Source organism: Salmo salar, chromosome 17 (genome assembly GCF_965601325.2).
Source record: "Salmo salar chromosome 17, fSalSal1, whole genome shotgun sequence".
Classification (NCBI taxonomy): domain Eukaryota; kingdom Metazoa; phylum Chordata; class Actinopteri; order Salmoniformes; family Salmonidae; genus Salmo; species Salmo salar.
Window position 1 is genome coordinate 78,728,875 of NC_138307.1, and position 27,744 is coordinate 78,756,618.

A 27,744-nucleotide genomic window follows, 5' to 3' on the forward strand; every position below is an offset into this window, starting at 1 on the left:
GTTCTTGGGCATAGGGACTATGGTGGTCTGCTTGAAACATGTTGATATTACAGACTCAGACAGGGAGAGGTTGAAAATGTCAGTGAAGATACCTGCCAGTTGGTCAGCGCATGCTCGGAGTACACGTCCTGGTAATCCGTCTGGCCCAGCAGCCTTGTGAATGTTGACCTGATTTAAGGTCTTACTCACATCGGCTGCGGAGATCGTGATCATACAGTCGTCCGGAACAGCTGATGCTCTCATGCACGTTTCTGTGTTACTTGCCTCGAAGCGAGCATAGACGTTATTTTGCTTGTCTGGTAGGCTCGTGTCACTGGCGGCTCTGCTTCCTTTTGTAGTTTGTAATTGTTTGCAAGCCCTGCCACATCGGACGAGCGTCGGAGCCGGTGTAGTAAAATTCGATCTTAGTCCTGTATTGATGCTTTGACCGTTTGATGGTTCGTCGGAAGGCATAGTGGGATTTCTTAGAAGCTTCTGGGTTACAGTCCCGCTCCTTGAAAGCGGCACCTCTACCCTTTAGCTCAGTGCGAATGTTGCCTGTAATCCATGGATTCTGGTTGGGGTATGTACGTACAGTCACTGTGGGGACGACGTCCTCGATGCACTTATTGATAGAGCCGGTGACTGATGTGGTGTACTCCTTAATACCATGGGAAGAATAGTATAAAGCTAAGACAGGCCTTAAGGCTTCAGCAGGTGAGTGTGGAGAAAGTAGCGGAAATTGTACCGTCTATTGATTGTAGAAGAGTTCCATTCCAAAGTAACCAGGAAGGAAAAACACATAGAAACCTTCCAGACAACGATAAAACGTCCCAGTGTGTCCCATGTTATCTTAACCTGTCTTGTACAAACACCATAAACATAAATGCAGCCTCTTTATGGTCAAAAGAGGGCATCATAGAAGCAGTGGCTGAGTGAGCAGCACAGATTCCCCCCCCCCCCGGGCAACGGAAATGAAAAGCAAACGTTGCTTCCCAAGCAACCAACCACCCAACCAATCAATAAACACAACCCCAATCAGTAATCAATCAGCTAACTATCAGGTGAAGTCATGTGTGAAGATGCAGCCGTCTTTACCATGAATAATGAGTTTAGTATTGATCTGTTTATGATGATGATGATGATGTTTATGATGAAGATTAAGTGAATGTTTTAACTTGTAATTTTCACAGTGATCTTTTCCAAAGCTAATGAGAATAACATATACTGTATGTACGATGTGGTGTATGAGAAATCTACTCATTACCAAGCTCAAACAAGCTGCATATTATGGTATTATGGTGTATTATGGTGTATTATGGTATATTATGGTGTATTATGGTGTATTATGGTGTATTATGGTATTATGGTGTATTATGGTGTATTATGGTGTATTATGGTGTATTATGGTATTATGGTGTATTATGGTGTATTATGGTATATTATGGTATATTATGGTGTATTATGGTATATTATGGTGTATTATGGTGTATTATGGTATATTATGGTGTATTATGGTATATTATGGTGTATTATGGTATATTATGGTGTATTATGGTGTTGCGCTCTTATGGGTTCTAAGAAATTAGCTATGCAGCTAAAATCTGGTATAATATGTTTTGTACATGAACCCTGTCAAATAAACAAATACAAACACACAGACTGTGGCAGGAAAGATAGAGCGGGGTGGAGGAGCCAGGAAAGGTAGAGCGGGGTGGAGGAGCCAGGAAAGGTAGAGCGGGGTGGAGGAGCCAGGAAAGGTAGAGCGGGGTGGAGGAGCCAGGAAAGGTAGAGCGGGGTGGAGGAGCCAGGAAAGGTAGAGCGGGGTGGAGGAGCCAGGAAAGGTAGAGCGGGGTGGAGGAGCCAGGAAAGGTAGAGCGGGGTGGAGGAGCCAGGAAAGGTAGAGCGGGGTGGAGGAGCCAGGAAAGGTAGAGCGGGGTGGAGGAGCCAGGAAAGGTAGAGCGGGGTGAGGGAGCCAGGAAAGGTAGAGCGGGGTGGAGGAGCCAGGAAAGGTAGAGCGGGGTGGAGGAGCCAGGAAAGGTAGAGCGGGGTGGAGGAGCCAGGAAAGGTAGAGCGGGGTGGAGGAGCCAGGAAAGGTAGAGCGGGGTGGAGGAGCCAGGAAAGGTAGAGCGGGGTGGAGGAGCCAGGAAAGGTAGAGCGGGGTGGAGGAGCCAGGAAAGGTAGAGCGGGGTGGAGGAGCCAGGAAAGGTAGAGCGGGGTGGAGGAGCCAGGAAAGGTAGAGCGGCGTGGAGGAGCCAGGAAAGGTAGAGCGGGGTGGAGGAGCCAGGAAAGGTAGAGCGGGGTGGAGGAGCCAGGAAAGGTAGAGCGGGGTGGAGGAGCCAGGAAAGGTAGAGCGGGGTGGAGGAGCCAGGAAAGGTAGAGCGGGGTGGAGGAGCCAGGAAAGGTAGAGCGGGGTGGAGGAGCCAGGAAAGGTAGAGCGGGGTGGAGGAGCCAGGAAAGGTAGAGCGGGGTGGAGGAGCCAGGAAAGGTAGAGCGGGGTGGAGGAGCCAGGAAAGGTAGAGCGGGGTGGAGGAGCCAGGAAAGGTAGAGCGGGGTGGAGGAGCCAGGAAAGAGGAAACCTAAGTCTATTAAAGCACGAGAGCCTTTCCCGTCTGTCACTAAAATACTCTTATGATTGTATGTGCTGTTCTCTGACTCTATGGATGGGAATTGTGTTCCTATCAAACTAAGCTGTCAGCCAGGTCGTCCAGGGTTAATCCAGGAGGTTGGTCCCACACGGCACCCTACTCCCTATGCAGTGCACTACTTTTGACCAGAACTCCATGGGCCCCGGTCAAAAGTAGTGCACTTCATTGGGAATAGGGTGCCATTTGGGACACAGACCCGGACTTTATTCTGTCCCCAAATGACAAATATAGACATAGAAACTGCAGATAGACAGAGCCGCAGGCATGCACACACACACACGCATACACACAGACAGACCTGGAAAGAAGGGAAGGAAGAAAAGGCAAAAAACAAACATCCTATATTTTATAAGCTCTGACAGAGCAGCCTACTGTCAACACAACCACAGTGACTTTATAAATGCTGACAGAGCAGCCTACTGTCAACACAACCACAGTGACTTTATAAACGCTGACTGAGGAGCCTACTGTCAACACAACCACAGTGACTTTATAAGTCACATTATATCCCCCAGTATAATGTTAATAAGTCACATTATATCCCCCAGTATAATGTTAATAAGACACATTATATTCCCCAGTATAATGTTAATAAGACATTATATTCCCCAGTATAATGCTAATAAGACATTATATTCCCCAGTATAATGCTAATAAGACATTATATTCCCCAGTATAATGCTAATAAGACATTATATTCCCCAGTATAATGCTAATAAGACATTATATTCCCCAGTATAATGCTAATAAGACATTATATTCCCCAGTATAATGCTAATAAGACATTATATTCCCCAGTATAATGCTAATAAGACATTATATTCCCCAGTATAATGCTAATAAGACATTATATTCCCCAGTATAATGCTAATAAGACACATTATATTCCCCAGTATAATGTTAATAAGACATTATATTCCCCAGTATAATGCTAATAAGACATTATATTCCCCAGTATAATGCTAATAAGACATTATATTCCCCAGTATAATGCTAATAAGACACATGATATTCCCCAGTATAATGCTAATAAGACACATGATATTCCCCAGTATAATGCTAATAAGACATTATATTCCCCAGTATAATGTTAATAAGACACATTATATTCCCCAGTATAATGCTAATAAGACATTATATTCCCCAGTATAATGCTAATAAGACATTATATTCCCCAGTGTGTGTGTGTGTGAGAGTGAGTGAGTGAGTGAGTTAGGCCAGACAGATGTTGTCAGGTCCTGCTGGGTAGTCTTCAGGGTCGCTAGAGAACAGAGAGCATGTGCTAATTACTGAGAAGTGCTGGGACTCACACCTAGGATGGTAATTAGGCCAACACACACACACACACACACACACACACACACACACACACACACACACACACACACACACACACACACACACACACACACACACACACACACACACACACACACACACACACACACACACACACACACGTACATCATCAGCACCTACAAGGGCTGTCCTCTCCTCACGACTCACACCGTGAACAGGAAACAGAGCAGAACTTATATAAAGGAAATCTGACATTGGAAAGACAAGCACCAAGTCTAAACCAATATATCACTGCACTAATGGGCATCATAGCTGAAATAAGAGATATAAACAGAAAGGCAGACAGCAACACACTCATATGACAATGAGGCTAATCCAATCTATATGTTTTATCAACTGATAAGACAGTCATGGTACGGTATACCTTTTAGGACACCCTCAGCCTCAAGTCTTACACCTCTGAGGGTGAGAATTTCCTAAAAGGTACACCGTACTATAGTTCCATGTTCTGTTTCTGGTTCCTATTAAATAGCCTACGGTATGATAGGGTCATTTTACAGTAGTGTGTCATTCCAGTGGCCGGCATTTCAGTTATGTAGTCTGCACTGTACAGTAAGGCTGCTTCCGATTGGTAGATGGAGGAAGGGTTCCCTAACCCCTCCCCTCACAGCCTAAAACCATTGTGATGTCATATGATCCAGATTAACCCTGTAAATCCACATTCTGGAATCATCTCTCCATCGATCTCTATCCTTCTTCCTTCCTTCCTCTCTTTCCTCCTCTCTTCCTCTCTTTCCTCCTCTCTCTCCTCCTCTCTTCCTCTCTTTCCTCCTTCCTGTCTTCCCTCCTTCCTCTCTTTCCTCCCACCTTCCTCTCTTTCCTCCCTCTTTCCTCTCTTTCCTCCCTTTCCTCCTCTCCCTCTCTTTCCTCCTCTCTCTTCTCTTTCCTATTCTCTCTCCTCTATCCTCTCTTTCCTCCTCTCTCTCTTTCTTCTTATCCAACAACATGAAAGTACAGTACTCTATTCTCTCTCTTTCACACAAACATAGAAATGAATATCTCCTGCGTTGATAATGTCATCAACGTGGCCTCCCAAACCCCCTACAGTATTTCCTCCACACGCAAACACAGTCTCCATTCAACATCCACAAACAGCAGTGATCATACAAATCCTTTCTTGCCGCCCTTCTCTCTTTGATTTCAGGGCTGAGCTCACCCTGCAGGGAAGCCCCTCAACACACACACACACACACACACACACACACACACACACACACACACACACACACACACACACACACACACACACACACACACACACACACACACACACACACACACACACACACACACACACACACACACACACACACACACACACACACACACTGTTCCCCCCCACTCATCCATCTCTAAATCAGAGGTGGTTTCTGCTCGTTACCTTTTGAAGTAGAAGAGCCCCAGAGTATTTTGTTGAAAGAGAAATGATTTGTTTTCCATAGGAGACGGCCCATTGCTGAACCCTGAAAAACAGAAAGGAAATACAGGAAATTACTGTAAGCTTTGTAAAAACCCAAATACAATTGGCCCAATAGAAGAGCTCGGTTTACTGTCAATTTATTCTAGTAGTCCATGGCAACAGCACCTGCCTGGTTCTTCAGAATGAATTTATTCAAAACACAGCTAGTCTCCTCTCTAGGTTCCTTCCTAGGTTCCTTCCTAGGTTCCTGCATTTTAGGGAGTTTTTCCTAGCCTCTGTATGGCTCTTCGGGGTTTAGTCTGGGTCTCTGGAAACAAACTGCTGATGAAACAAAAGGGCTTAATAGAAGACATTTGATTGATGAATTGAGCTTCTCTCTGATTCATGGCATTGGGTCCTAGACATGTCCTAATGAGTTCACAATACCACATGTTATATTAGTTACTTAACTGTACTGGAGCCTATTTTCAGAAGGTCAATGTTCTGGTATACTTAGAACAGATGGTTCTTGAAAATGAATTTATTTTCATTAGAGTTGTGGGGCCATAATGTACTTTATTTGTGTGTGTGTGTGTGTGTGTGTGTGTGTGTGTGTGTGTGTGTGTGTGTGTGTGTGTGTGTGTGTGTGTGTGTGTGTGTGTGTGTGTGTGTGTGTGTGTGTGTGTGTGTGTGTGTGTGTGTGTGTGTGTGTGCGTGCGTGCGTGCGTGCGTGCGTGCGTGCGTGCGTGCGTGCGTGCGTGCGTGTTACTAAACCACCAGCGGGGACTGGGGTTAGAGAGGTGAGCTGGGGAACAGATGGGGGTTAGAGAGGTGAGCTGGGGAACAGATGGGGGTTAGAGAGGTGAGCTGGGGAACAGATGGGGGTTAGAGAGGTGAGCTGGGGAACAGATGGGGGTTAGAGAGGTGAGCTGGGGAACAGATGGGGTTAGAGAGGTGAGCTGGGGAACAGATGGGGGTTAGAGAGGTGAGCTGGGGAACAGATGGGGGTTAGAGAGGTGAGCTGGGGAACAGATGGGGGTTAGAGAGGTGAGCTGGGGAACAGATGGGGGTTAGAGAGGTGAGCTGGGGAACAGATGGGGGTTAGAGAGGTGAGCTGGGGAACAGATGGGGGTTAGAGAGGTGAGCTGGGGAACAGATGGGGGTTAGAGAGGTGAGCTGGGGAACAGATGGGGGTTAGAGAGGTGAGCTGGGGAACAGATGGGGGTTAGAGAGGTGAGCTGGGGAACAGATGGGGGTTAGAGAGGTGAGCTGGGGAACAGATGGGGGTTAGAGAGGTGAGCTGGGGGACAGATGGGGGTTAGAGAGGTGAGCTGGGGAACAGATGGGGGTTAGAGAGGTGAGCTGGGGAACAGATGGGGGTTAGAGAGGTGAGCTGGGGAACAGATGGGGGTTAGAGAGGTGAGCTGGGGAACAGATGGGGGTTAGAGAGCTGAGCTGGGGGAACAGATGGGGGTTAGAGAGGTGAGCTGGGGAACAGATGGGGGTTAGAGAGGTGAGCTGGGGAACAGATGGGGGTTAGAGAGGTGAGCTGGGGAACAGATGGGGGTTAGAGAGGTGAGCTGGGGAACAGATGGGGTTAGAGAGGTGAGCTGGGGAACAGATGGGGGTTAGAGAGGTGAGCTGGGGGAACAGATGGGGGTTAGAGAGGTGAGCTGGGGAACAGATGACTCAACACAGCCAGAGGAGCAGAGGAAGCAGCTAGCGTACAAGAGGTTATTATAATAACCTACAATATAGTGGGCTACAGTGTCGCTATCTATATCTTTGGTAAGAGCATCCAGGAAGCCCCACTGGAGGGCTATTATGCTACATGCTAACACAGGGGCGCTACTATGCTGCATGCTACAGAGCTAATATGCTATGCTAATGCTGGAGAGTTAATATGGTACATGCTAACAATGAAAATATACTATGCTACATGCTAAAAGTCTATGATGCTAACGCTATAGAGCTAATATGCTAAATGCTTACACTGGGAAGCTAAGCGTATATGCACTGTCATTCAGCCTTTGCCTTAAACCCATACAGGCCAGGCCTCCGAGAACCCAATCCTTCCTGACCCCCTGGACAGTGGAGGACAGATAAAAGGACAATCACAGCTGCTGCTCAAGCACTTAGTACAGACACTGAGCCTTGTTTCAAGTCCTGGACAAATGGTTAGCTTAGCTAGTAGGTACACATTGTAAATGAAATGAGTCAGTATATAACCCTACAACCGTGGTATTTTAGGGATGATGGTATTGATGACAGGTTGACCATAATATGGGGGGAGATCATAATACACATTCATTTCAGAGGAGACAGATTTGTTTTACTGATAGTGTATAAGGAAACACATTTCCAGATAAATTCATGGTGACGTTGTAGGTCCAGTCACAGAAAGCTGGCTAACACACTTGGTGAGAGGATATGAGAATACAGTTCTGAGGACCTCCCAACATGAACACAATCAGAGGAGCTCTCTAAGACAAGGGTTTCCCACCACTGATGTGACTCTGACTCAGTTCTTAGTTCTTTGTCTTAGTTCTGTCTCTCTCTCTATCTGTCTCTGTCTCTCTGTCTCAGTATCTGTCTCTTTCGCTGTCTCTCTGTCCCAGTATCTGTCTCTCTGTCTCAGTATCTCTGTCTCTCTAGCTCTCTCTCTCTGTCTCTCTCTGTCTCAGTATCTGTCTCTCTGTCTCAGTATCTCTGTCTCTCTGTCTCAGTATCTCTGTCTCTCTGTCTCAGTATCTCTGTCTCTCTGTCTCTGTCTCTCTAGCTATTTCTCTCTGTCTCAGTATCTGTCTCTCTGTCTCAGTATCTGTCTCTTTCTCTGTCTCTCTGTCTCTGTCTCTCTAGCTCTCTCTCTCTCTGTCTCCTAGCTCTCTCTCTCTCTGTCTCTGTAGCTATTTCTCTCTGTCTCTCTGTCTCAGTATCTCTGTCTCTCTGTCTCTGTCTCTCTAGCTCTCTCTCTCTGTCTCTCTAGCTCTCTCTCTCTGTCTCAGTATCTGTCTCTCTAGCTATTTCTCTCTGTCTCAGTATCTGTCTCTCTGTCTCAGTATCTGTCTCTTTCTCTGTCTCTCTGTCTCTCTCTCTGTCTCTCTAGCTATCTCTCTCTCTGTCTCTCTAGCTATCTCTCTCTCTGTCTCTCTAGCTATCTCTCTCTCTGTCTCTCTAGCTATCTCTCTCTGTATGTGTCTCTATCTATTGGAAGAGACTACTCTAGGTACATCTCTCTCTGTGTTGCAGGTATCCAGTTCAATGGTGAGTAGAGCCTTTACCTCAGCATCAGGACAGTGTGTCAATGAGGAGTCTCTTGGTCAGCACACAAACGCTACGTATAACATGAACTATAGATATACAGTACTATTCTACTGACAGTGTATAGGGGACAGTGATGGGTACAGTAACATGAACTATAGATATACAGTACTATTCTACTGACAGTGTATAGGGGACAGTGATGGGTACAGTAACATGAACTATAGATATACAGTACTCTTCTACTAACAGTGCAAGAGGGGTGTGAGGTCCACATGTTTTGGGTGAGGCCATGATTAGGGTACTCACGTTTCTGGCGGTATCTTCATCTGAGCGTTGGCCGTGAAGCAGAGCCAGCTGGACCAGATAATCCACAGGGTGATGATCCATGTCATCCTGGCACCAACGCCAACGTTCCAACCGCCGGCGTTCCCACGACGCATCACTACGGCTGCTGACGACCCCACTGACGACCCCACTGACAGCATCTGTAGGGGTCGACCCACTGGGTTTTATCAGATGTACTGTATTCAGACAAACAACAACCCAACAGGAGTCTGTATGTTCCCTAGAGACTCAGGAAGTCAGGGAGAAGGAGGACCAGACAGTGTTGTCCAAGGACAGGGTTAAAGGAGGATCCCAGTTGGAACAGGAGTCTGTATGTTCCCTAGAGACTCAGGAAGTCAGGGAGAAGGAGGACCAGACAGTGTTGTCCAAGGACAGGGTTAAAGGAGGATCCCAGTTGGAACAGGACTCTGTATGTTCCCTAGAGACTCAGGAAGTCAGGGAGAAGGAGGACCAGACAGTGTTGTCCAAGGACAGGGTTAAAGGAGGATCCCAGTTGGAACAGGAGTCTGTATGTTCCCTAGAGACTCAGGAAGTCAGGGAGAAGGAGGACCAGACAGTGTTGTCCATGGACAGGGTTAAAGGAGGATCCCAGTTGGAACAGGAGTCTGTATGTTCCCTAGAGACTCAGGAAGTCAGGGAGAAGGAGGACCAGACAGTGTTGTCCAAGGACAGGGTTAAAGGAGGATCCCAGTTGGAACAGGAGTCTGTATGTTCCCTAGAGACTCAGGAAGTCAGGGAGAAGGAGGACCAGACAGTGTTGTCCAAGGACAGGGTTAAAGGAGGATCCCAGTTGGAACAGGAGTCTGTATGTTCCCTAGAGACTCAGGAAGTCAGGGAGAAGGAGGACCAGACAGTGTTGTCCATGGACAGGGTTAAAGGAGGATCCCAGTTGGAACAGGAGTCTTGTATGTTCCCTAGAGACTCAGGAAGTCAGGGAGAAGGAGGACCAGACAGTGTTGTCCAAGGACAGGGTTAAAGGAGGATCCCAGTTGGAACAGGAGTCTGTATGTTCCCTAGAGACTCAGGAAGTCAGGGAGAAGGAGGACCAGACAGTGTTGTCCAAGGACAGGGTTAAAGGAGGATCCCAGTTGGAACAGGAGTCTGTATGTTCCCTAGAGACTCAGGAAGTCAGGGAGAAGGAGGACCAGACAGTGTTGTCCAAGGACAGGGTTAAAGGAGGATCCCAGTTGGAACAGGAGTCTGTATGTTCCCTAGAGACTCAGGAAGTCAGGGAGAAGGAGGACCAGACAGTGTTGTCCAAGGACAGGGTTAAAGGAGGATCCCAGTTGGAACAGGAGTCTGTATGTTCCCTAGAGACTCAGGAAGTCAGGGAGAAGGAGGACCAGACAGTGTTGTCCAAGGACAGGGTTAAAGGAGGATCCCAGTTGGAACAGGAGTCTGTATGTTCCCTAGAGACTCAGGAAGTCAGGGAGAAGGAGGACCAGACAGTGTTGTCCAAGGACAGGGTTAAAGGAGGATCCCAGTTGGAACAGGAGTCTGTATGTTCCCTAGAGACTCAGGAAGTCAGGGAGAAGGAGGACCAGACAGTGTTGTCCAAGGACAGGGTTAAAGGAGGATCCCAGTTGGAACAGGAGTCTGTATGTTCCCTAGAGGACTCAGGAAGTCAGGGAGAAGGAGGACCAGACAGTGTTGTCCAAGGACAGGGTTAAAGGAGGATCCCAGTTGGAACAGGAGTCTGTATGTTCCCTAGAGACTCAGGAAGTCAGGGAGAAGGAGGACCAGACAGTGTTGTCCAAGGACAGGGTTAAAGGAGGATCCCAGTTGGAACAGTTTGATCACGTTAGATTCAGCAGCTCCATGCTGCCCCAGTGATCCAGGGTTCTGGAAGGTTCTGACGAAGTCAAACACCACCCTGTACAAGCAACATGACTGCTTCTTTAGAAGAGGGTTAACATCCACACTACCAAGTGTACACTAGAGATAACACCCACACTACCAAGTGTACACTAGAGATAACACCCACACTACCAAGTGTACACTAGAGTTAACATCCACACTACCAAGTGTACACTAGAGATAACACCCACACTACCAAGTGTACACTAGAGATAACACCCACACTACCAAGTGTACACTAGAGATAACACCCACACTACCAAGTGTACACTAGAGATAACACCCACACTACCAAGTGTACACTAGAGATAACACCCACACTACCAAGTGTACACTAGAGATAACACCCACACTACCAAGTGTACACTAGAGATAACACCCACACTACCAAGTGTACACTAGAGATAACACCCACACTACCAAGTGTACACTAGAGTTAACACCCACACTACCAAGTGTACACTAGAGATAACACCCACACTACCAAGTGTACACTAGAGTTAACATCCACACTACCAAGTGTACACTAGAGATAACATCCACACTACCAAGTGTACACTAGAGATAACATCCACACTACCAAGTGTACACTGGAGATAACACCCATACTACCAAGTGTACACTAGAGATAACACCCACACTACCAAGTGTACACTAGAGATAACACGCACACTACCAAGTGTACACTAGAGATAACTCCCACACTACCAAGTGTACACTAGAGATAACACCCACACTACCAAGTGTACACTAGAGATAACACGCACACTACCAAGTGTACACTAGAGATAACATCCACACTACCAAGTGTACACTAGAGATAACACCCACACTACCAAGTGTACACTAGAGATAACATCCACACTACCAAGTGTACACTAGAGATAACACCCACACTACCAAGCTTATCTCGTTTGTGGTGCTGAGAGTTACTGCCCCAAAATCAACATTGTATACCACATCACTAGACCAGGCTCTTTCTCTCCAGCTTCTATTCATCCATTCATCAATCCACACCTCCGTCTGCTTCACTCCTCCATGCTGCTCCCTCCCTCGCTTCTCTACCTCTCCAATAAACACGTCCACAGGGAAAGAAGAGGAGAAACCAGAGGTGTTCAACTTCTTTCTTCAAATAAAAGAAAAACCCAAAGTCAAATCCAAGAAAAGTTCTGCCACCAAAGATCTTACTCCAGCGAACAAGAGACCATACTTCCTCCTCCAAAGAATAAACTTCCAAATGTCTCAGCTGTAACTACAGGAAACGCTGTCCCTAACAGCCTAACGTTGTAATCCTTCTCAGTAGGCTCTAAATGGGGTGTTAGAAAAGAGGCCCCTGGGTAGTCCGTGCTGAGGGACGAAGGGCGTAGGTTTAGGGCCGTGGCTCAAGGCTCAGGGAGAGAGAGAGAGAGGTTAGTAGCAGACAGGACCCTGCTGGCTGCTACAACCAGCCCTGCCACTGGAAGTTACTGTAGCAGCCAGCCAGCATATCTCTTCCCCACTTCCACTCCTTCCCCTCCAACAGTTTACATCATAATCTGCTTAGATTAAACTCTCTTCCTCCTCCCCCCCTCTACGGGTTTACAAAGGTTGTTGTAGTGGAGAGAGGGAAGAGGTGGAGAGAGAGAGAGAGAGAGAGAAGAGAGAGAGAGAGAGAGAGAGAGAGAGAAGAGAGAGAGAGAGAGAGAGAGAGAGAGAGAGAGAGAGAGAGAGAGAGAGACATTTTTATTGTTTATTTCACTTTTGTTTATTATCTACTTCACTTGCTTTGGCAATGTTAACATATGTTTCCCATGCCAATAAAGCCCCTTGAATTGAATTTAAATTAATAGAGAGGGATAGTGGGTAGGCGTGGGGCAGGGGGGCCGAGGGTGGGGGCCGAGGGTGGGGGCCAAGGGGCCGGGGGGGTTGTTGTATCAAAGAGGATTATGGTGATTTCTGGAGACAGGCTTGTGTTGGACCAATCAGAGAAAGGGAAAGTAAAAGCTTCAGAAGCTTGGTTTTTAAACAGTGTGGAGAGACACCTAGTGGTGCCGTGACAACTCTGACTGACTCTGACAACAGCAGTCTGCACCACAGACTGTGCAACCGGACACGTAGGAGAGCAAAAATAAATCACATTGCATAGCGGTATATTCTCCCAAAAGGGTTTATTCTAAGGCTTAGTGTAGTTGGGATGTCCAATTCATAGAATTAGGAACGAGTAGTAATTATCAGGATCTCTATGGTTCTATTCTTCTATCCAGTACCTGGGACTTTCTGTCCAGTAAACTACTGGCCATTGTGCACATAGATGTCGTACCATAGCTGTGAGGCTAGGTTACAGATTATACTACTACACACCACAATGTATTACACTACTACACACCACAATATATTATACTACTACACACCACAATGTATTATACTACTACACACCACAATGTATTACACAACACAATGTATTATACTACTACACACCACAATGTATTACACTACTACACACCACAATGTATTATACTACTACACACCACAATGTATTATACTACTACACACCACAATGTATTACACTACTACACACCACAATGTATTACACTACTACACACCACAATGTATTACACTACTACACACCACAATGTATTATACTACTACACACCACAATGTATTACACAACACAATCTATTATACTACTACACACCACAATGTATTATACTACTGCACACCACAATGTATTGTACTGATACTCACAACAATAACCATACAGTATGTTAAATCACATTGACACACTAACAGTTTATGAAACACAAGTGGTAGTGGACTAGGCTGGGGTCAGCTGCTGGGTAGGGCTGTGTGATCCCTGTTCTGTCCTTCCCTGCTGTGGTCTGTAGTGTGGAACAGCCATCGTTAGTCCTGCTAACCCCTCTCACACTCACGCAACACGACTCAGGACAGGCAGGACACCTGTTGTGTGTCTGTTAAGACGGAGACACCCACACACGTCCTGATAACCCGTCTCTCAGCCCTCTGATAACCCGTCTCTCAGCCCCCTGATAACCCGTCTCTCAGCCCTCTGATAACCCGTCTCTCAGCCCCCTGATAACCCGTCTCTCAGCCCTCTGATAACCCGTCTCTCAGCCCTCTGATAACCCGTCTCTCAGCCCTCTGATAACCCGTCTCTCAGCCCTCTGCCACACAACATTGTTCAGCACTAGCGACTAGGACAGAGAGATAGAATGGACTAAAATAATGGACATTGTTCCCATCTCAGCTGTTTCTATCTGGTTGGTTGTATGTTGTTTCCCGTTAGGTTAGTGGCACTCTCTTCCCAACTCATTTCAAGTCCTGGTAAGGAGTCTAACCAGGAAAGCAAGACAAAAAAAGAGTCACTCACCTGTCTGTCAATCCTCAGGTTAACTATGGAATCACAGTCCAGCGGCAAGTCTCTGAAAACTGTCCTGACTCCCTTGGAGTGATGATACTAGAACAGCAGTTGTAATGAGCTTTAAATGGCGTAAAGGTTGTGACTAGTTGATGCTGTCCTGTGTGTACATTCCACACTAGGATACAGTAAGCAATGTTATGTTGCTTCCTGCTTCGACTAACCTCACCAGACCCTCCCTACACAAACCCCACCCTCCCAATCCTCAAGGGTGAGTCCCAATAACCTCTCCTCCCTCCTGAAGTCCGCAGTCGTTTCCTTCTCCCCCCCACATTTAACAGCGTTGGATTGGTGTAGACATGGGTTGGAGCAACTTTCAACATACCACTCATGTCTATTCAAATCCAGAGAGAAAGTGAGCAAGTGAACATTTTTGGGATGCACCCTTAGTGTGTGTACTAGTCCCTGACCCCCCCCCCCCCCCCCCCCCCCGCTCCATCACCCATTGATTAGCCCGTAGTCCAGCAGTAGGTGTCAGCCCTTCATTTTGACCCTATCAGCTGAACCTATTGGAGTGGAACCCCCGTAGACCAGTCCCCAGGGAGAGGGGGGGGGGGGGGGGGGGGTGTAATTGTGAGGCTTGTGCAACAGAAACATTAGGGGAAGGATACTGAGAAAAATTAGGGAGGGAGTGAAGGAAAGAGAGAGAGGGGAAGGAAGGAGCAAAGGGAGAGAGAGTGTATAATGGACCGGGGTACTGAGAAAGACGAAGGACGAATAGAGGAGAGAGCCCCATCGGCCCTGGTCAAAAGTAGTGCACTATATAGGGAATATGGTGCCATTTGGTACACAGACAATCCCATCCTCTAGGCAGGCCTGTTTAGAGTTCCTTCATCAGTCTATCTGCACTAATGCTGTGATGACGACACCTCCTTTCATCACACATTTAAAGTGCCTCTATTATTAGCTGAGGAAATACCATGACAGATCAGACTTGGACAAGCCTTGCTTCTGAACATGTCTGTCTGTCCACCGACTGGCCTGGTTCAACTCATTTCAACCCCCTACTTTGGGGCAAGTACTAGTCCAGGGAAACTCAACTCTTACCATACGAGGTCCAGAGCCTGCTGGTTTTCTGTTCTACCTGATAATGCACACACCTGGTGTCCCAGGTTTAAATCAGTCCCTGATTAGAGGGGAACAATGGAAACATGGTGGTACTGACTTCCAGGTCCAGAGCTGAGTTTGAGGGCCCTAGTCAGACAGACAAGACACTAAAAAGGAAGAAAAGGGACAGAGAGAGAGATGTAACACTCTACATGCCAATACAGCCTTTATGAATGAAGACAGGGAGAGAGCTGGAGATAGAGAGACTGAGAACAACCTACATGTTGATTGACAGCTCATTATTGTTGGTCTCTAATGTCCCTCCGGGGCCACCATAGGGGAGGAGCTGCCATTCCGTTTTCTCCAGACTGATTCAATCTGTCAATCACCACTTGGGTTTTCTTCCTGATAAGCTTCCTGTCGGATTGGGAGTGACTGAATAGCGTTCTCCATTTTCCCCTCAGAGTGTCTTCCCATTTATTTAGATTTGGAGCTCTATCTCAATATCTTGGAAGTCTGTCCTCTCCTCCTCCTCTCCCAGTTATCTGCAACGCTTGGAAAATACTTGACAGGTGAAAACAGTATGGTGAAACTCATCATCAGGGGTGGATTTCACCTGGGAAGTTCTCAAATCAATACCATGAAGGAGAGATTTTTCAGACAATTCAGAGAGCCGTAGGATGATTCAGGAGAAATACTCAAGCTAACAGGTTTTTCTTTGGTAAAAGCAAAGAAAGATCACATCCCCTTGTCATTTTACATGACTAGCTCCTTACAGGAATGTATTCAGCGTACAATCATGTAACATGATGATAAATATCAAAGAATTATAAAAGATATTAAACTTGATCAATAATTAAAACATATTGTACCAGTGAAAAGTTTGGACACACCTACTCATTCAAGAATGCCAAGAGTGTGCAAAGCTGTGAGGGTTAGGGTGGCTACTACGAAGAATCTCAAATATAACATATTGTTGATTTGTTTAACACTTTTTGGTTACTACATGATTCCATATGTGTTATTTCATAGTTTTGATGTCTTCACTATAATTCTACAATGTAGAAAATAGTACAAATAAAGAAAAACCCTTGAATGAGTAGCTGTGTCCAAACTTTTGACTGGTACTGTATATACAATCAATACTTTTTGTAGCATAACTAAATGCCCAAATACACAATCAATATAATACCCTCCCTCTTACCACCCTGAATAGCAAGAGACCAGGGTAGAGGTCTAATTATTGGATTGTACTTTGTGTGCATGAGTGGGTTTGACAAATGGAAATGGATCGCTCTATTGGAAAACGACTGCAGAGTACAGTACAGTTTGGGAGCTCATTAGTCCTGGCCTATCAATATTGCTGGGGTGTGAGAAAGACACTTCATTTGAATAGATGTCTGGAAAACAGTGTTTTAAAATCAAATCAATATCTGCATGATCTCACTTGTGACATAGAAAGGAATGTACTTGAGAAGTGGATCCCCCCCCTCCCTCCACAAAGCACTTGAGAAGTGGATCCCCCCTCCCTCCCTCCACAAAGCACTTGAGAAGTGGATCCCCCCTCCCTCCCTCCACAAAGCACTTGAGAAGTGGATCCCCCCTCCCTCCCTCCACAAAGTACTTGAGAAGTGGATCCCCCCTCCCTCCACAAAGTACTTGAGAAGTGGATCCCCCCTCCCTCCACAAAGCACTTGAGAAGTGGATCCCCCCCTCCCTCCCTCCACAAAGCACTTGAGAAGTGGATCCCCCCCTCCCTCCCTCCCTCCCTCCACAAAGCACTTGAGAAGTGGATCCCCCCTCCCTCCCTCCACAAAGTACTTGAGAAGTGGATCCCCCCTCCCTCCCTCCACAAAGTACTTGAGAAGTGGATCTTCCCTCCCTCCCTCCACAAAGTACTTGAGAAGTGGATCTTCCCTCCCTCCCTCCACAAAGTACTTGAGAAGTGGATCCCCCCTCCCTCCCTCCACAAAGTACTTGAGAAGTGGATCCCCCCTCCCTCCCTCCACAAAGTACTTGAGAAGTGGATCCCCCCCTCCACAAAGTACTTGAGAAGTGGATCTTCCCTCCCTCCACAAAGTACTTGAGAAGTGGATCCCCCCTCCCTCCACAAAGCACTTGAGAAGTGGATCCCCCCCTCCCTCCCTCCACAAAGCACTTGAGAAGTGGATCCCCCCCTCCCTCCCTCCCTCCCTCCCTCCACAAAGCACTTGAGAAGTGGATCCCCCCTCCCTCCCTCCACAAAGTACTTGAGAAGTGGATCTTCCCTCCCTCCCTCCACAAAGTACTTGAGAAGTGGATCCCCCCTCCCTCCCTCCACAAAGTACTTGAGAAGTGGATCCCCCCTCCCTCCCTCCACAAAGTACTTGAGAAGTGGATCCCCCCCTCCACAAAGTACTTGAGAAGTGGATCTTCCCTCCCTCCACAAAGTACTTGAGAAGTGGATCTTCCCTCCCTCCACAAAGCACTTGAGAAGTGGATCCCCCCCTCCCTCCACAAAGCACTTGAGAAGTGGATCCCCCCTCCCTCCCTCCACAAAGCACTTGAGAAGTGGATCCCCCCTCCCTCCCTCCACAAAGCACTTGAGAAGTGGATCCCCCCTCCCTCCCTCCACAAAGCACTTGAGAAGTGGATCCCCCCTCCCTCCCTCCACAAAGCACTTGAGAAGTGGATCCCCCCTCCCTCCCTCCACAAAGTACTTGAGAAGTGGATCCCCCCTCCCTCCACAAAGTACTTGAGAAGTGGATCCCCCCTCCCTCCACAAAGCACTTGAGAAGTGGATCCCCCCCTCCCTCCCTCCACAAAGCACTTGAGAAGTGGATCCCCCCCTCCCTCCCTCCCTCCCTCCCTCCCTCCACAAAGCACTTGAGAAGTGGATCCCCCCTCCCTCCCTCCACAAAGTACTTGAGAAGTGGATCCCCCCTCCCTCCACAAAGCACTTGAGAAGTGGATCCCCCCCTCCACAAAGTACTTGAGAAGTGGATCTTCCCTCCCTCCACAAAGTACTTGAGAAGTGGATCTTCCCTCCCTCCACAAAGGACTTGAGAAGTGGATCTTCCCCCCCTCCACAAAGTACTTGAGAAGTGGATCCCCCCCTCCACAAAGTACTTGAGAAGTGGATCCCCCCCTCCACAAAGTACTTGAGAAGTGGATCTTCCCCCCCTCCACAAAGTACTTGAGAAGTGGATCCCCCCCTCCACAAAGTACTTGAGAAGTGGATCCCCCCTCCCTCCCTCCACAAAGCACTTGAGAAGTGGATCCCCCCTCCCTCCCTCCACAAAGCACTTGAGAAGTGGATCCCTCCCTCCTTCCACAAAGCACTTGAGACTTACTGTAAATGAGAGTGGAATACACATTTCCACACTATAACATTTCTAAGTCACTTTGTCCACATCCCAAGGACAGACTGACTGGGTAAAGTAAAACTCTGTAATAAGGCTAGAGTCCCAAATGGCACCCTACTCCCTATATGGTGCAGTAGGGCTCTGGTCAAAAGGTACTATATAGGGAACAGGGTGAATTTTTGGAGGCAGACATTTTCTCTTAAAATAGTGAAATAAGTAGAGTGAAGCTGCCCGTAGACGCTGATCTTGGGTCAGTTTAGCATTTCCCCCCACTAATGGTTAAGGTTAATATTGGGGAAGGGGAAGCTGATCCTAGGTCTGTGCCTAGTGGAAACTTCACCTCAGAGCCACATGTTTGAAGAAGACAATTTATTTCCAATTCAGTTGTGGTCCAGAGACTGTTCAATCATTACACAAGAAATAAGTCAGGAAGTGGGCTTTGCGGTCACAATGTTTGACTCTGGGGGGAAAAAAAGAAAAGAAAAAGTGGTTTTCAAAACCAAAAGAACAAAATGATGGGACTCCAGATTCCACAGGTTTTAAAATAATTGATACATGCCAGATAGTGTGAATTAAAACACTTCCTGAAACTGTCATTGCAACATTGTGTTTTTAAAATGTGTTTTTAAAATGTCCTCGTATGACAACGGCATAGAAAAATAGACAATATTCTATTATCTGTCTCTCTCGTAACATAAAATAGTTTCTTAAACCCTTTGCCTGATACATATAAACCGTCTATCAAACTAGTCTAGGATGTGTGAGCACAGAAGACATGTGGAAATAAAGCCAAACGCATTATGAAAATAAATGCTAGGTTCTACAGTATGTAATTCCTCCTTTGGGAAACGTTTACCTCAACAGAGATACAGAGGGTCACTTCTGTGAGGTAGTACAAGCTTAAGATTTTAAAATAGAAAATATTTCCACTTAATAAAGTGTTCAAATAAACTCATCCAACTTCAAGTTAATTAAACATTGTCAAATGCCTGGAAAACCATTTTAGTTAAGAGAGGAACCTTTTAAAAACAAGTACAGTCATTCCAAAACATATACAATTGTTTGATAGCTCTTACTACAATATCCCATTCAAACTTTCAATTATTTTATTCTTATGATAAAAACATCTTAAAAATGGCAAAAATGTAATTTCCTTGTAATCTGAATCCACAGGTTACATCGACAGTGCTCACATTAGGAAGACTCATTTAGCTAGATCAGCAAATGGTTTAGATGATAAAATGATTGTGCCGGTTTGGGACTCATTAAGCACCTAACGGAAGAAAACAGACCAACAGGGAGAAGGGCTCCCTGGACTCGTCCAATAGGAAATGCTGATTTTCACTTCCCGTTGCAAAGCGTTTTGAAACATTTTTCTATTGGGTGCCTCATTAAAACAGGGCCCTGGCCTCAGAACTTGTTTGCGGTGGCTTCCGTGGAGAAGCGCTGGGCGTAGGACTCATAGATGGTATCCAGGAAGGAACTGTCGTTCTGAAAGAGAGAGAGAGAGAATTAGAGAGAATGAGAGAGAGAATGAGAAAGAGAGAGAGAATGAGAATGAGAATGAGAGAGAGAGAGAGAGAGAGAGAGAGAGAGAGAGAGAGAGAGAGAGAGAGAGAGAGAGAGAGAGAGAGAGAGAGAGAGAGAGAGAGAGAGAGAGAGAGAGAGTTGGAGAAGGATTGAGAGCTAGAGAGAGAAAGGGAGAGGAAGGGAGAGGGGTAGAGGAGAGGAAGGGAGAGGAGTAGAGGAGAGGAAGGGAGAAGAGTAGAGGAGAGGAAGGGAGAGGAGTAGAGGAGAGGAAGGGAGAGGAGTAGAGGAGAGAGATGGGGAGGAAGAGAGAGAAGTAGACAGAGATAAGCGAGCAACAGAGTCCTCTGATCAGGAGTGTGGAATATAAACAAAACATTAGTATTTGGACAGGTTGAGTGTGTGTCTGCACTCTGTGCTGGTCTGAAACAGCTCTCTTTAGCAGGACAGTGTCTGTCTGTCTGCGCTGGTCTGAAACAGCTCTCTTTAGCAGGACAGTGTCTGTCTGCGCTGGTCTGAAACAGCTCTCTTTAGCAGGACAGTGTCTGTCTGCGCTGGTCTGAAACAGCTCTCTTTAGCAGGACAGTGTCTGTCTGCGCTGGTCTGAAACAGCTCTCTTTAGCAGGACAGTGTCTGTCTGTCTGCGCTGGTCTGAAACAGCTCTCTTTAGCAGGACAGTGTCTGTCTGCGCTGGTCTGAAACAGCTCTCTTTAGCAGGATAGTGTCTGTCTGTCTGCGCTGGTCTGAAACAGCTCTCTTTAGCAGGACAGTGTCTGTCTGCGCTGGTCTGAAACAGCTCTCTTTAGCAGGACAGTGTCTGTCTGTCTGCGCTGGTCTGAAACAGCTCTCTTTAGCAGGACCGTGTGTCTGTCTGCGCTGGTCTGAAACAGCTCTCTTTAGCAGGACAGTGTCTGTCTGTCTGCGCTGGTCTGAAACAGCTCTCTTTAGCAGGACAGTGTCTGTCTGTCTGCGCTGGTCTGAAACAGCTCTCTTTAGCAGGACAGTGTCTGTCTGTCTGCGCTGGTCTGAAACAGCTCTCTTTAGCAGGACAGTGTCTGTCTGTCTGCGCTGGTCTGAAACAGCTCTCTTTAGCAGGACAGTGTCTGTCTGTCTGCGCTGGTCTGAAACAGCTCTCTTTAGCAGGACAGTGTCTGTCTGTCTGCGCTGGTCTGAAACAGCTCTCTTTAGCAGGACAGTGTCTGTCTGTCTGCGCTGGTCTGAAACAGCTCTCTTTAGCAGGACAGTGTTTCTTTGTCTGCGCTGGTCTGAAACAGCTCTCTTTAGCAGGACAGTGTCTGTCTGCGCTGGTCTGAAACAGCTCTCTTTAGCAGGACAGTGTCTGTCTGCGCTGGTCTGAAACAGCTCTCTTTAGCAGGACAGTGTTTCTTTGTCTGCGCTGGTCTGAAACAGCTCTCTTTAGCAGGACAGTGTCTGTCTGTCTGCGCTGGTCTGAAACAGCTCTCTTTAGCAGGACAGTGTCTGTCTGCGCTGGTCTGAAACAGCTCTCTTTAGCAGGACAGTGTTTGTCTGTCTGCGCTGGTCTGAAACAGCTCTCTTTAGCAGGACAGTGTTTGTCTGTCTGCGCTGGTCTGAAACAGCTCTCTTTAGCAGGACAGTGTCTGTCTGCGCTGGTCTGAAACAGCTCTCTTTAGCAGGACAGTGTCTGTCTGCGCTGGTCTGAAACAGCTCTCTTTAGCAGGACAGTGTCTGTCTGCGCTGGTCTGAAACAGCTCTCTTTAGCAGGACAGTGTTTCTCTGTCTGCGCTGGTCTGAAACAGCTCTCTTTAGCAGGACAGTGTCTGTCTGCGCTGGTCTGAAACAGCTCTCTTTAGCAGGACAGTGTCTGTCTGCGCTGGTCTGAAACAGCTCTCTTTAGCAGGACAGTGTCTGTCTGCGCTGGTCTGAAACAGCTCTCTTTAGCAGGACAGTGTTTCTCTGTCTGCGCTGGTCTGAAACAGCTCTCTTTAGCAGGACAGTGTCTGTCTGCGCTGGTCTGAAACAGCTCTCTTTAGCAGGACAGTGTCTGTCTGCGCTGGTCTGAAACAGCTCTCTTTAGCAGGACAGTGTCTGTCTGCGCTGGTCTGAAACAGCTCTCTTTAGCAGGACAGTGTTTCTCTGTCTGCGCTGGTCTGAAACAGCTCTCTTTAGCAGGACAGTGTCTGTCTGTCTGCACGTCGATGAATAACCTCAAGGTCCTTTGGCAAGACTGTCTGGCTGTACAAAGACTGAACATAAACAGCGTGTCTCTGACAGTGTCCTGAGCAGAAAGACAGAATATAAACATAAAGGCAGGAACCTAGGACAATCCACTTGGCTGTGTGACCAGCTGCTTCTTCAAGGACTGGAGAGTTTGACGCCTGCAGAATTGCTAGTCTTGTTATGTAAATATATTTAAGAAAAATAGAAATGCAACATGGAAAGTCTTGGTCCTGTGTTTCATGAGCTGAAATAAAAGATTCCAGAAATGTTCCAAACAGAACAAAAAGCTTATTTCTCAAAAATGTTGTGCACAAATTTCTTTACAAGTGCACCCAGCGCCAACAGGGCTTCTGAATCAAGTGCACCCAGCGCCAACAGGGCTTCTGAATCAAGTGCACCCAGCGCCAACAGGGCTTCTGAATCAAGTGCACCCACCGCCAACAGGGCTTCTGAATCAAGTGCACCCACCGCCAACAGGGCTTCTGAATCAAGTGCACCCACCGCCAACAGGGCTTCTGAATCAAGTGCACCCACCGCCAACAGGGCAAGCCTTTATTGTTGGCTTTTCTCCAGAAACGTTAGGAATGACTCGACTAGTAATGCCTTGAAGACCAACCAGTTGATCTGGATGGACCGGTTGGTGACCACTGCCTTATATGAACTGTAACGACGTACAATCATTGAAATTGTTGCATGATGCCATTATATTTTTGTTCAGTGTAACTTTGTTTCTGTAAAAACAGACTGGCTCTTCCTCTCTCCTACCTGTATGAGGTGCAGCAGGGTGGCCTGGAGCTGGCTCTTAGAGAGGCCCCTGGGTTGGGGGTCGTCAGGGGCCTGTGGGGCCAGGAGGGCTGAGGAAGGATGAGGGCCAGGGGGGCAGTGGGTGTCCCCAGAGGCTTTGGCCTGGGGGCGCTTGGCCTGGGAGAAGACACTGGGGGACAGGAGCAGGGTAGGTGCCACCGTGGCTGGGATACGCTGGGGGGAGATCACCTGGAGATGGAGAGATGGTTAGAGACACAAACCCAGACCCCTCCCTGTACAAAACCACTCCAGCACTTTTTTTTGAAGGTCCTTTGAGTGAGATAGGATATATTTCGTTTTTTTACCTGGAACTTCTGAGCAGTGGTGCCTGCAGAGTTCTTGTCAGCCAAACTGTCCAGAGACCTGGCTGTAGAATGAGCTGACTGCTGGCCGTGCTGCCCCATGGCTGGGGGGGCTGAGGGGGCTAGAGGGACAGGCTCGTGGAAGCGGGGAGCCAGGTTAGAGGAAGGCCTAGTGGGCTCCGGAACCAGACTCTGCTCCTGTTGAACCAGCTGCAGCCTCTGGAGCAGCTCATGGGGGGAGACGACACCAGTTAGCTGCCCCGGCTGGGGGTGACCTGGCTGGGGGTGGAGGTATAAGGGCTGGGGGTGCTGGAAGGGGTGGAAAGAGTGACAGGGCTGTGACTGAGGTTGAGGATGACCAGGCTGGGGTTGGTGGGGAGGTTGAGACTGGGAGGGGTGTGAGGGCAACATGGGGACCAGCATCTGGGGCGGCTTGGTGGGGCTGAAGTACAACGGCTGGGCCTGGTGAGGGGGGAGGTGGAGGTGACGGTGTTGAGAACCAGGGAAGCCCAAAGCATCCACCAGGAGAGGCTGAAGATGAGCAGACTGGAGACCAGGGATGAGAGGAGGAGGAGGAGGACGAGAACAACAGGGAGCGGAGGTCGTCATTGAAGAGGTGGTGGAAGTGGGCTGGTTCTGGAACAGTCTCTGGATGGGGTCTTGTCTGGCCTGGGTCCGATGGTGGTGATGGACAGAGGGGGCTCCGTTCTCATGCAGTCTGTTCTCGGGTGACTCGGAGACGGGTTGGAGCTGCTCCATAGGACCGTCTCGCTGGAGCTGGTTCTGAGGCTGGGAGGAGGAGGCGGCATCCTTCATGAGCTTCTGGAAGGCAGGGCAGTGCTGCGGGGGGCTGCTACCTGAGATCAGACCCCCTTCCTGGGCCTGGAGATGGAGCTGGGCCTGGACTGGGTCGTCGTAGGACAAGGAGCGGGCCACCGCCGGGCGGACGCCTCCAGGCTTCCCCAGGGGCTGGGACCCTGGACCTACTGACCCTGACCCAGCCATGGGAGAGACCAGCTCTGCTCTGGGCTGCTGGACACCAAACAGAGTTGCCAGAGAGAGAGGCCTGGGCTCTCCTTGACTGTCCTAAGAGAGGAAAAGGGTGATGGAGAGATAGAGAGGGTGAGAGATCGGTGGTGTGAAACAGAAAGGAGAGAACATAAGGAAAACAAACAGTAGAAACTAACTGTGAAACCAGGTCAACACTGTTAGAAATCAGCAATCTGACCATTTAAAAACTAACTGTGAAACCAGCTCAACACTGTTAGAAATCAGCAATCTGACCATTTAAAAACTAACTGTGAAACCAGCTCAACACTGTTAGAAATCAGCAATCTGACCATTTAAAAACTAACTGTGAAACCAGGTCAACACTGTTAGAAATCAGCAATCTGACCATTTAAAAACTAACTGTGAAACCAGGTCAACACTGTTAGAAATCAGCAATCTGACCATTTAAAAACTGTGAAACCAGGTCAACACTGTTAGAAATCAGCAATCTGACCATTTAAAAACTAACTGTGAAACCAGGTCAACACTGTTAGAAATCAGCAATCTGACCATTTAAATAACTGTGAAACCAGCTCAACACTGTTAGAAATCAGCAATCTGACCATTTAAAAACTAACTGTGAAACCAGCTCAACACTGTTAGAAATCAGCAATCTGACCATTTAAAAACTGTGAAACCAGGTCAACACTGTTAGAAATCAGCAATCTGACCATTTAAAAACTAACTGTGAAACCAGGTCAACACTGTGTTAGAAATCAGCAATCTGACCATTTAAAAACTAACTGTGAAACCAGCTCAACACTGTTAGAAATCAGCAATCTGACCATTTAAAAACTAACTGTGAAACCAGGTCAACACTGTTAGAAATCAGCAATCTGACCATTTAAAAACTAACTGTGAAACCAGCTCAACACTGTTAGAAATCAGCAATCTGACCATTTAAAAAACCCACTAATTCACAGGGTGGATAAACCACATTTAAAATCTACTTATTTCATGTGTGTTGAATAAGGTGAAAGGCTCTGTGTACCTGAACAGGCCTCTCCTGTAGCCCCTGATGGGGAAATCTCTCCATAGGTTTGACAGGGATAGGTTTGATCAGGCTGGGGTTGGCATTAAGAACACTAGACCCTCCTATCTCTTTAGGCTCTGGCTGACCACCCTGAGAGGAGACAGACAGACAGAGGGAGACAGACAGACAGAGACACAATAACAGGACATTGATGTCCGTTCATTTAACCCATTTTCATACATGGCGCATTCAGGAATACATTAGTATGCACACATTATGATACAGCAGCAGACATCTTACTTCCTCAGAAATATATGAATCACAGGCTGCAGCCTTGTTATATGCTTTAGTGCCCCCTAGTGGTAGTGGTGTGTTAGTACCTTGTCATAGTGGTAGCATGTGGTGTAGACCTTACCGTGAAACGCTAACTTACAAGCCCTTAACCAACAATGCAATTAAGAAAATTATTAAGAAAATATTTACTAAATAAACGTAAATAAAAAATGTTTAAAAGTAACAAAATAATGAGGCTATATAGAGGGGGTACCGGGAAGGGGGATACCTACAGTAGTCAGTTATACAACTGAAATGAGTCTTCCTCATTTAACCCTCTGAATCAGAGGTGGGGGGGGGGGGGGGGGGGCTGCCTTAACGGACACCAGGGAACAGTGGGTTAACTGCCTTGCACAGGGGCAGAACGACAGATAGTTAGTTACCTTGTCAGCTCGGTACCGAGTAAAATGTGCGGCGGTACAGGTTAGTCGAGGTAATTTGCACATGTAGGTAGGAGTAAAGTGACTATGCATAGATAATAAACAGCAAGTAGCAGCAGTGTAAAAACAAAAAAGGGAGGGGGGGGGGGGTGAATGCAAATAGTCCGGATGGCCATTTTATCAATTGTTCAGCAGTCTTATGGCTTGGGGGAAAAAGCTGTTAAGGAGCCTTTTGGACCTAGACTTGGCCTTCCGGTACCGCTTGCCGTGCGGTAGCAGAGAGAATAGTCCATGAATTGGGTGACTGGAGTCTGACAATTTTATGGGCCTTCCTCTGACACCACCTAGTATATAGGTTCTGGATGGCAGGAAGCTTGGCTCCAGTGATGTACTGGGCCGTACCCATTACCCTCTGTAGTGCCTTACGGTCAGATGCCAAGCAGTTGCCATACCAGGCAGTGATGCAACCAGTCAGGATGCTCTCAATGGTGCAGCTGTAGAAGTTTGAGGATCTGGGGACCCATGCCAAATCTTATCAGTATCCTGAGGGGGAAAAGGTTTTGTCCTGCCCTCTTCATGACTGTCTTGGTGTGTTTGGACCATGATAGTTCGGTGGTGATGTGGACACCAAGGAACTTGAAACTCTCGACCCGCTCCACTACAGACCCGGCAATGTTAATGGGGGCGTGTTCAGACCGCCTTTTCCTGTAGTCCACAATCATCTCCTTTGTCTTGCTCACGCTGATGGAGAGATTGTTGTCCTGGCACCACACGGCCAGGTCTCTGACCTCCCTATAGGCTGTCTCACCGTTGTGTCGTCAGCAAACTTGATGGTGTTGGAGTCGTGCTTGGCCACGCAGTCGTAGGTGAACAGGGAAGTAGACGAAGGGATTAAGCACGCACCCCTGAGGGGCCCCCGTGTTGAGGGTCAGCGTGGCGGATATGGACCTACCTTGTCATAGTGGTAAACACATACAGTGGGGACCTACCTTGTCATAGTGGTAAACACATACAGTGTGGACCTACCTTGTCATAGTGGTAAACACATACAGTGGGGACCTACCTTGTCATAGTGGTAAACACATACAGTGTGGACCTACCTTGTCATAGTGGTAAACACATACAGTGGGGACCTACCTTGTCATAGTGGTAAACACATACAGTGGGGACCTACCTTGTCATAGTGGTAAACACATACAGTGGGGACCTACCTTGTCATAGTGGTAAACACATACAGTGGGGACCTACCTTGTCATAGTGGTAAACACATACAGTGGGGACCTACCTTGTCATACTCATTGCGAGCTTTGGTCAGCATCTGCAGGATGTCCACTCCTTGTCCCTTCCCAGGGTCCCCTGCTGCCTCCAGGGCTCGAGGAGACACCAAGCCCCCCTGACCCGGTCCCTGTTGACCCCGCTGGGCTAGGGCCTGTTCCTGTTTCGTCAGACTGAGAGAGGAGAGGTTAGAGGTGTGTGTTGTTTGGTCTGTGCTGTTGTGAACTGGCAATGGTAGTGCACA

The 27,744-nt window shown here is 47.6% G+C and overlaps 1 protein-coding gene and 1 long non-coding RNA gene across 3 annotated transcripts in view; both read right to left on the reverse strand.

The window, feature by feature from the left end:
• Positions 1–5,367: 5,367 nt before the first annotated feature.
• Positions 5,368–12,353, reverse strand: LOC145861431 (uncharacterized). Its single transcript, XR_014381238.1, has 3 exons — positions 11,869–12,353; positions 8,956–9,134; positions 5,368–5,449 (listed from the first exon to the last, which is right to left on the reverse strand). It is a non-coding gene; the product is annotated as an uncharacterized LOC145861431 (long non-coding RNA).
• A 6,658-nt stretch (positions 12,354–19,011) lies between these two features.
• Positions 19,012–27,744, reverse strand: part of LOC106597194 (mRNA-decapping enzyme 1B) — a 25,424-nt gene continuing 16,691 nt past the window's right edge. For both annotated transcript variants that reach the window (XM_082964210.1, XM_082964209.1), the window contains exons 5-9: positions 27,511–27,673; positions 25,531–25,662; positions 23,493–24,575; positions 23,149–23,376; positions 19,012–20,148 (exon numbers count right to left, since the gene is read on the reverse strand). In XM_082964210.1, the coding sequence (XP_082820336.1) occupies positions 20,068–20,148; positions 23,149–23,376; positions 23,493–24,575; positions 25,531–25,662; positions 27,511–27,673 (1,687 nt within the window). In that variant the 3' untranslated portion in view covers positions 19,012–20,067. The remainder of the gene's footprint in view (positions 20,149–23,148; positions 23,377–23,492; positions 24,576–25,530; positions 25,663–27,510; positions 27,674–27,744) is intronic.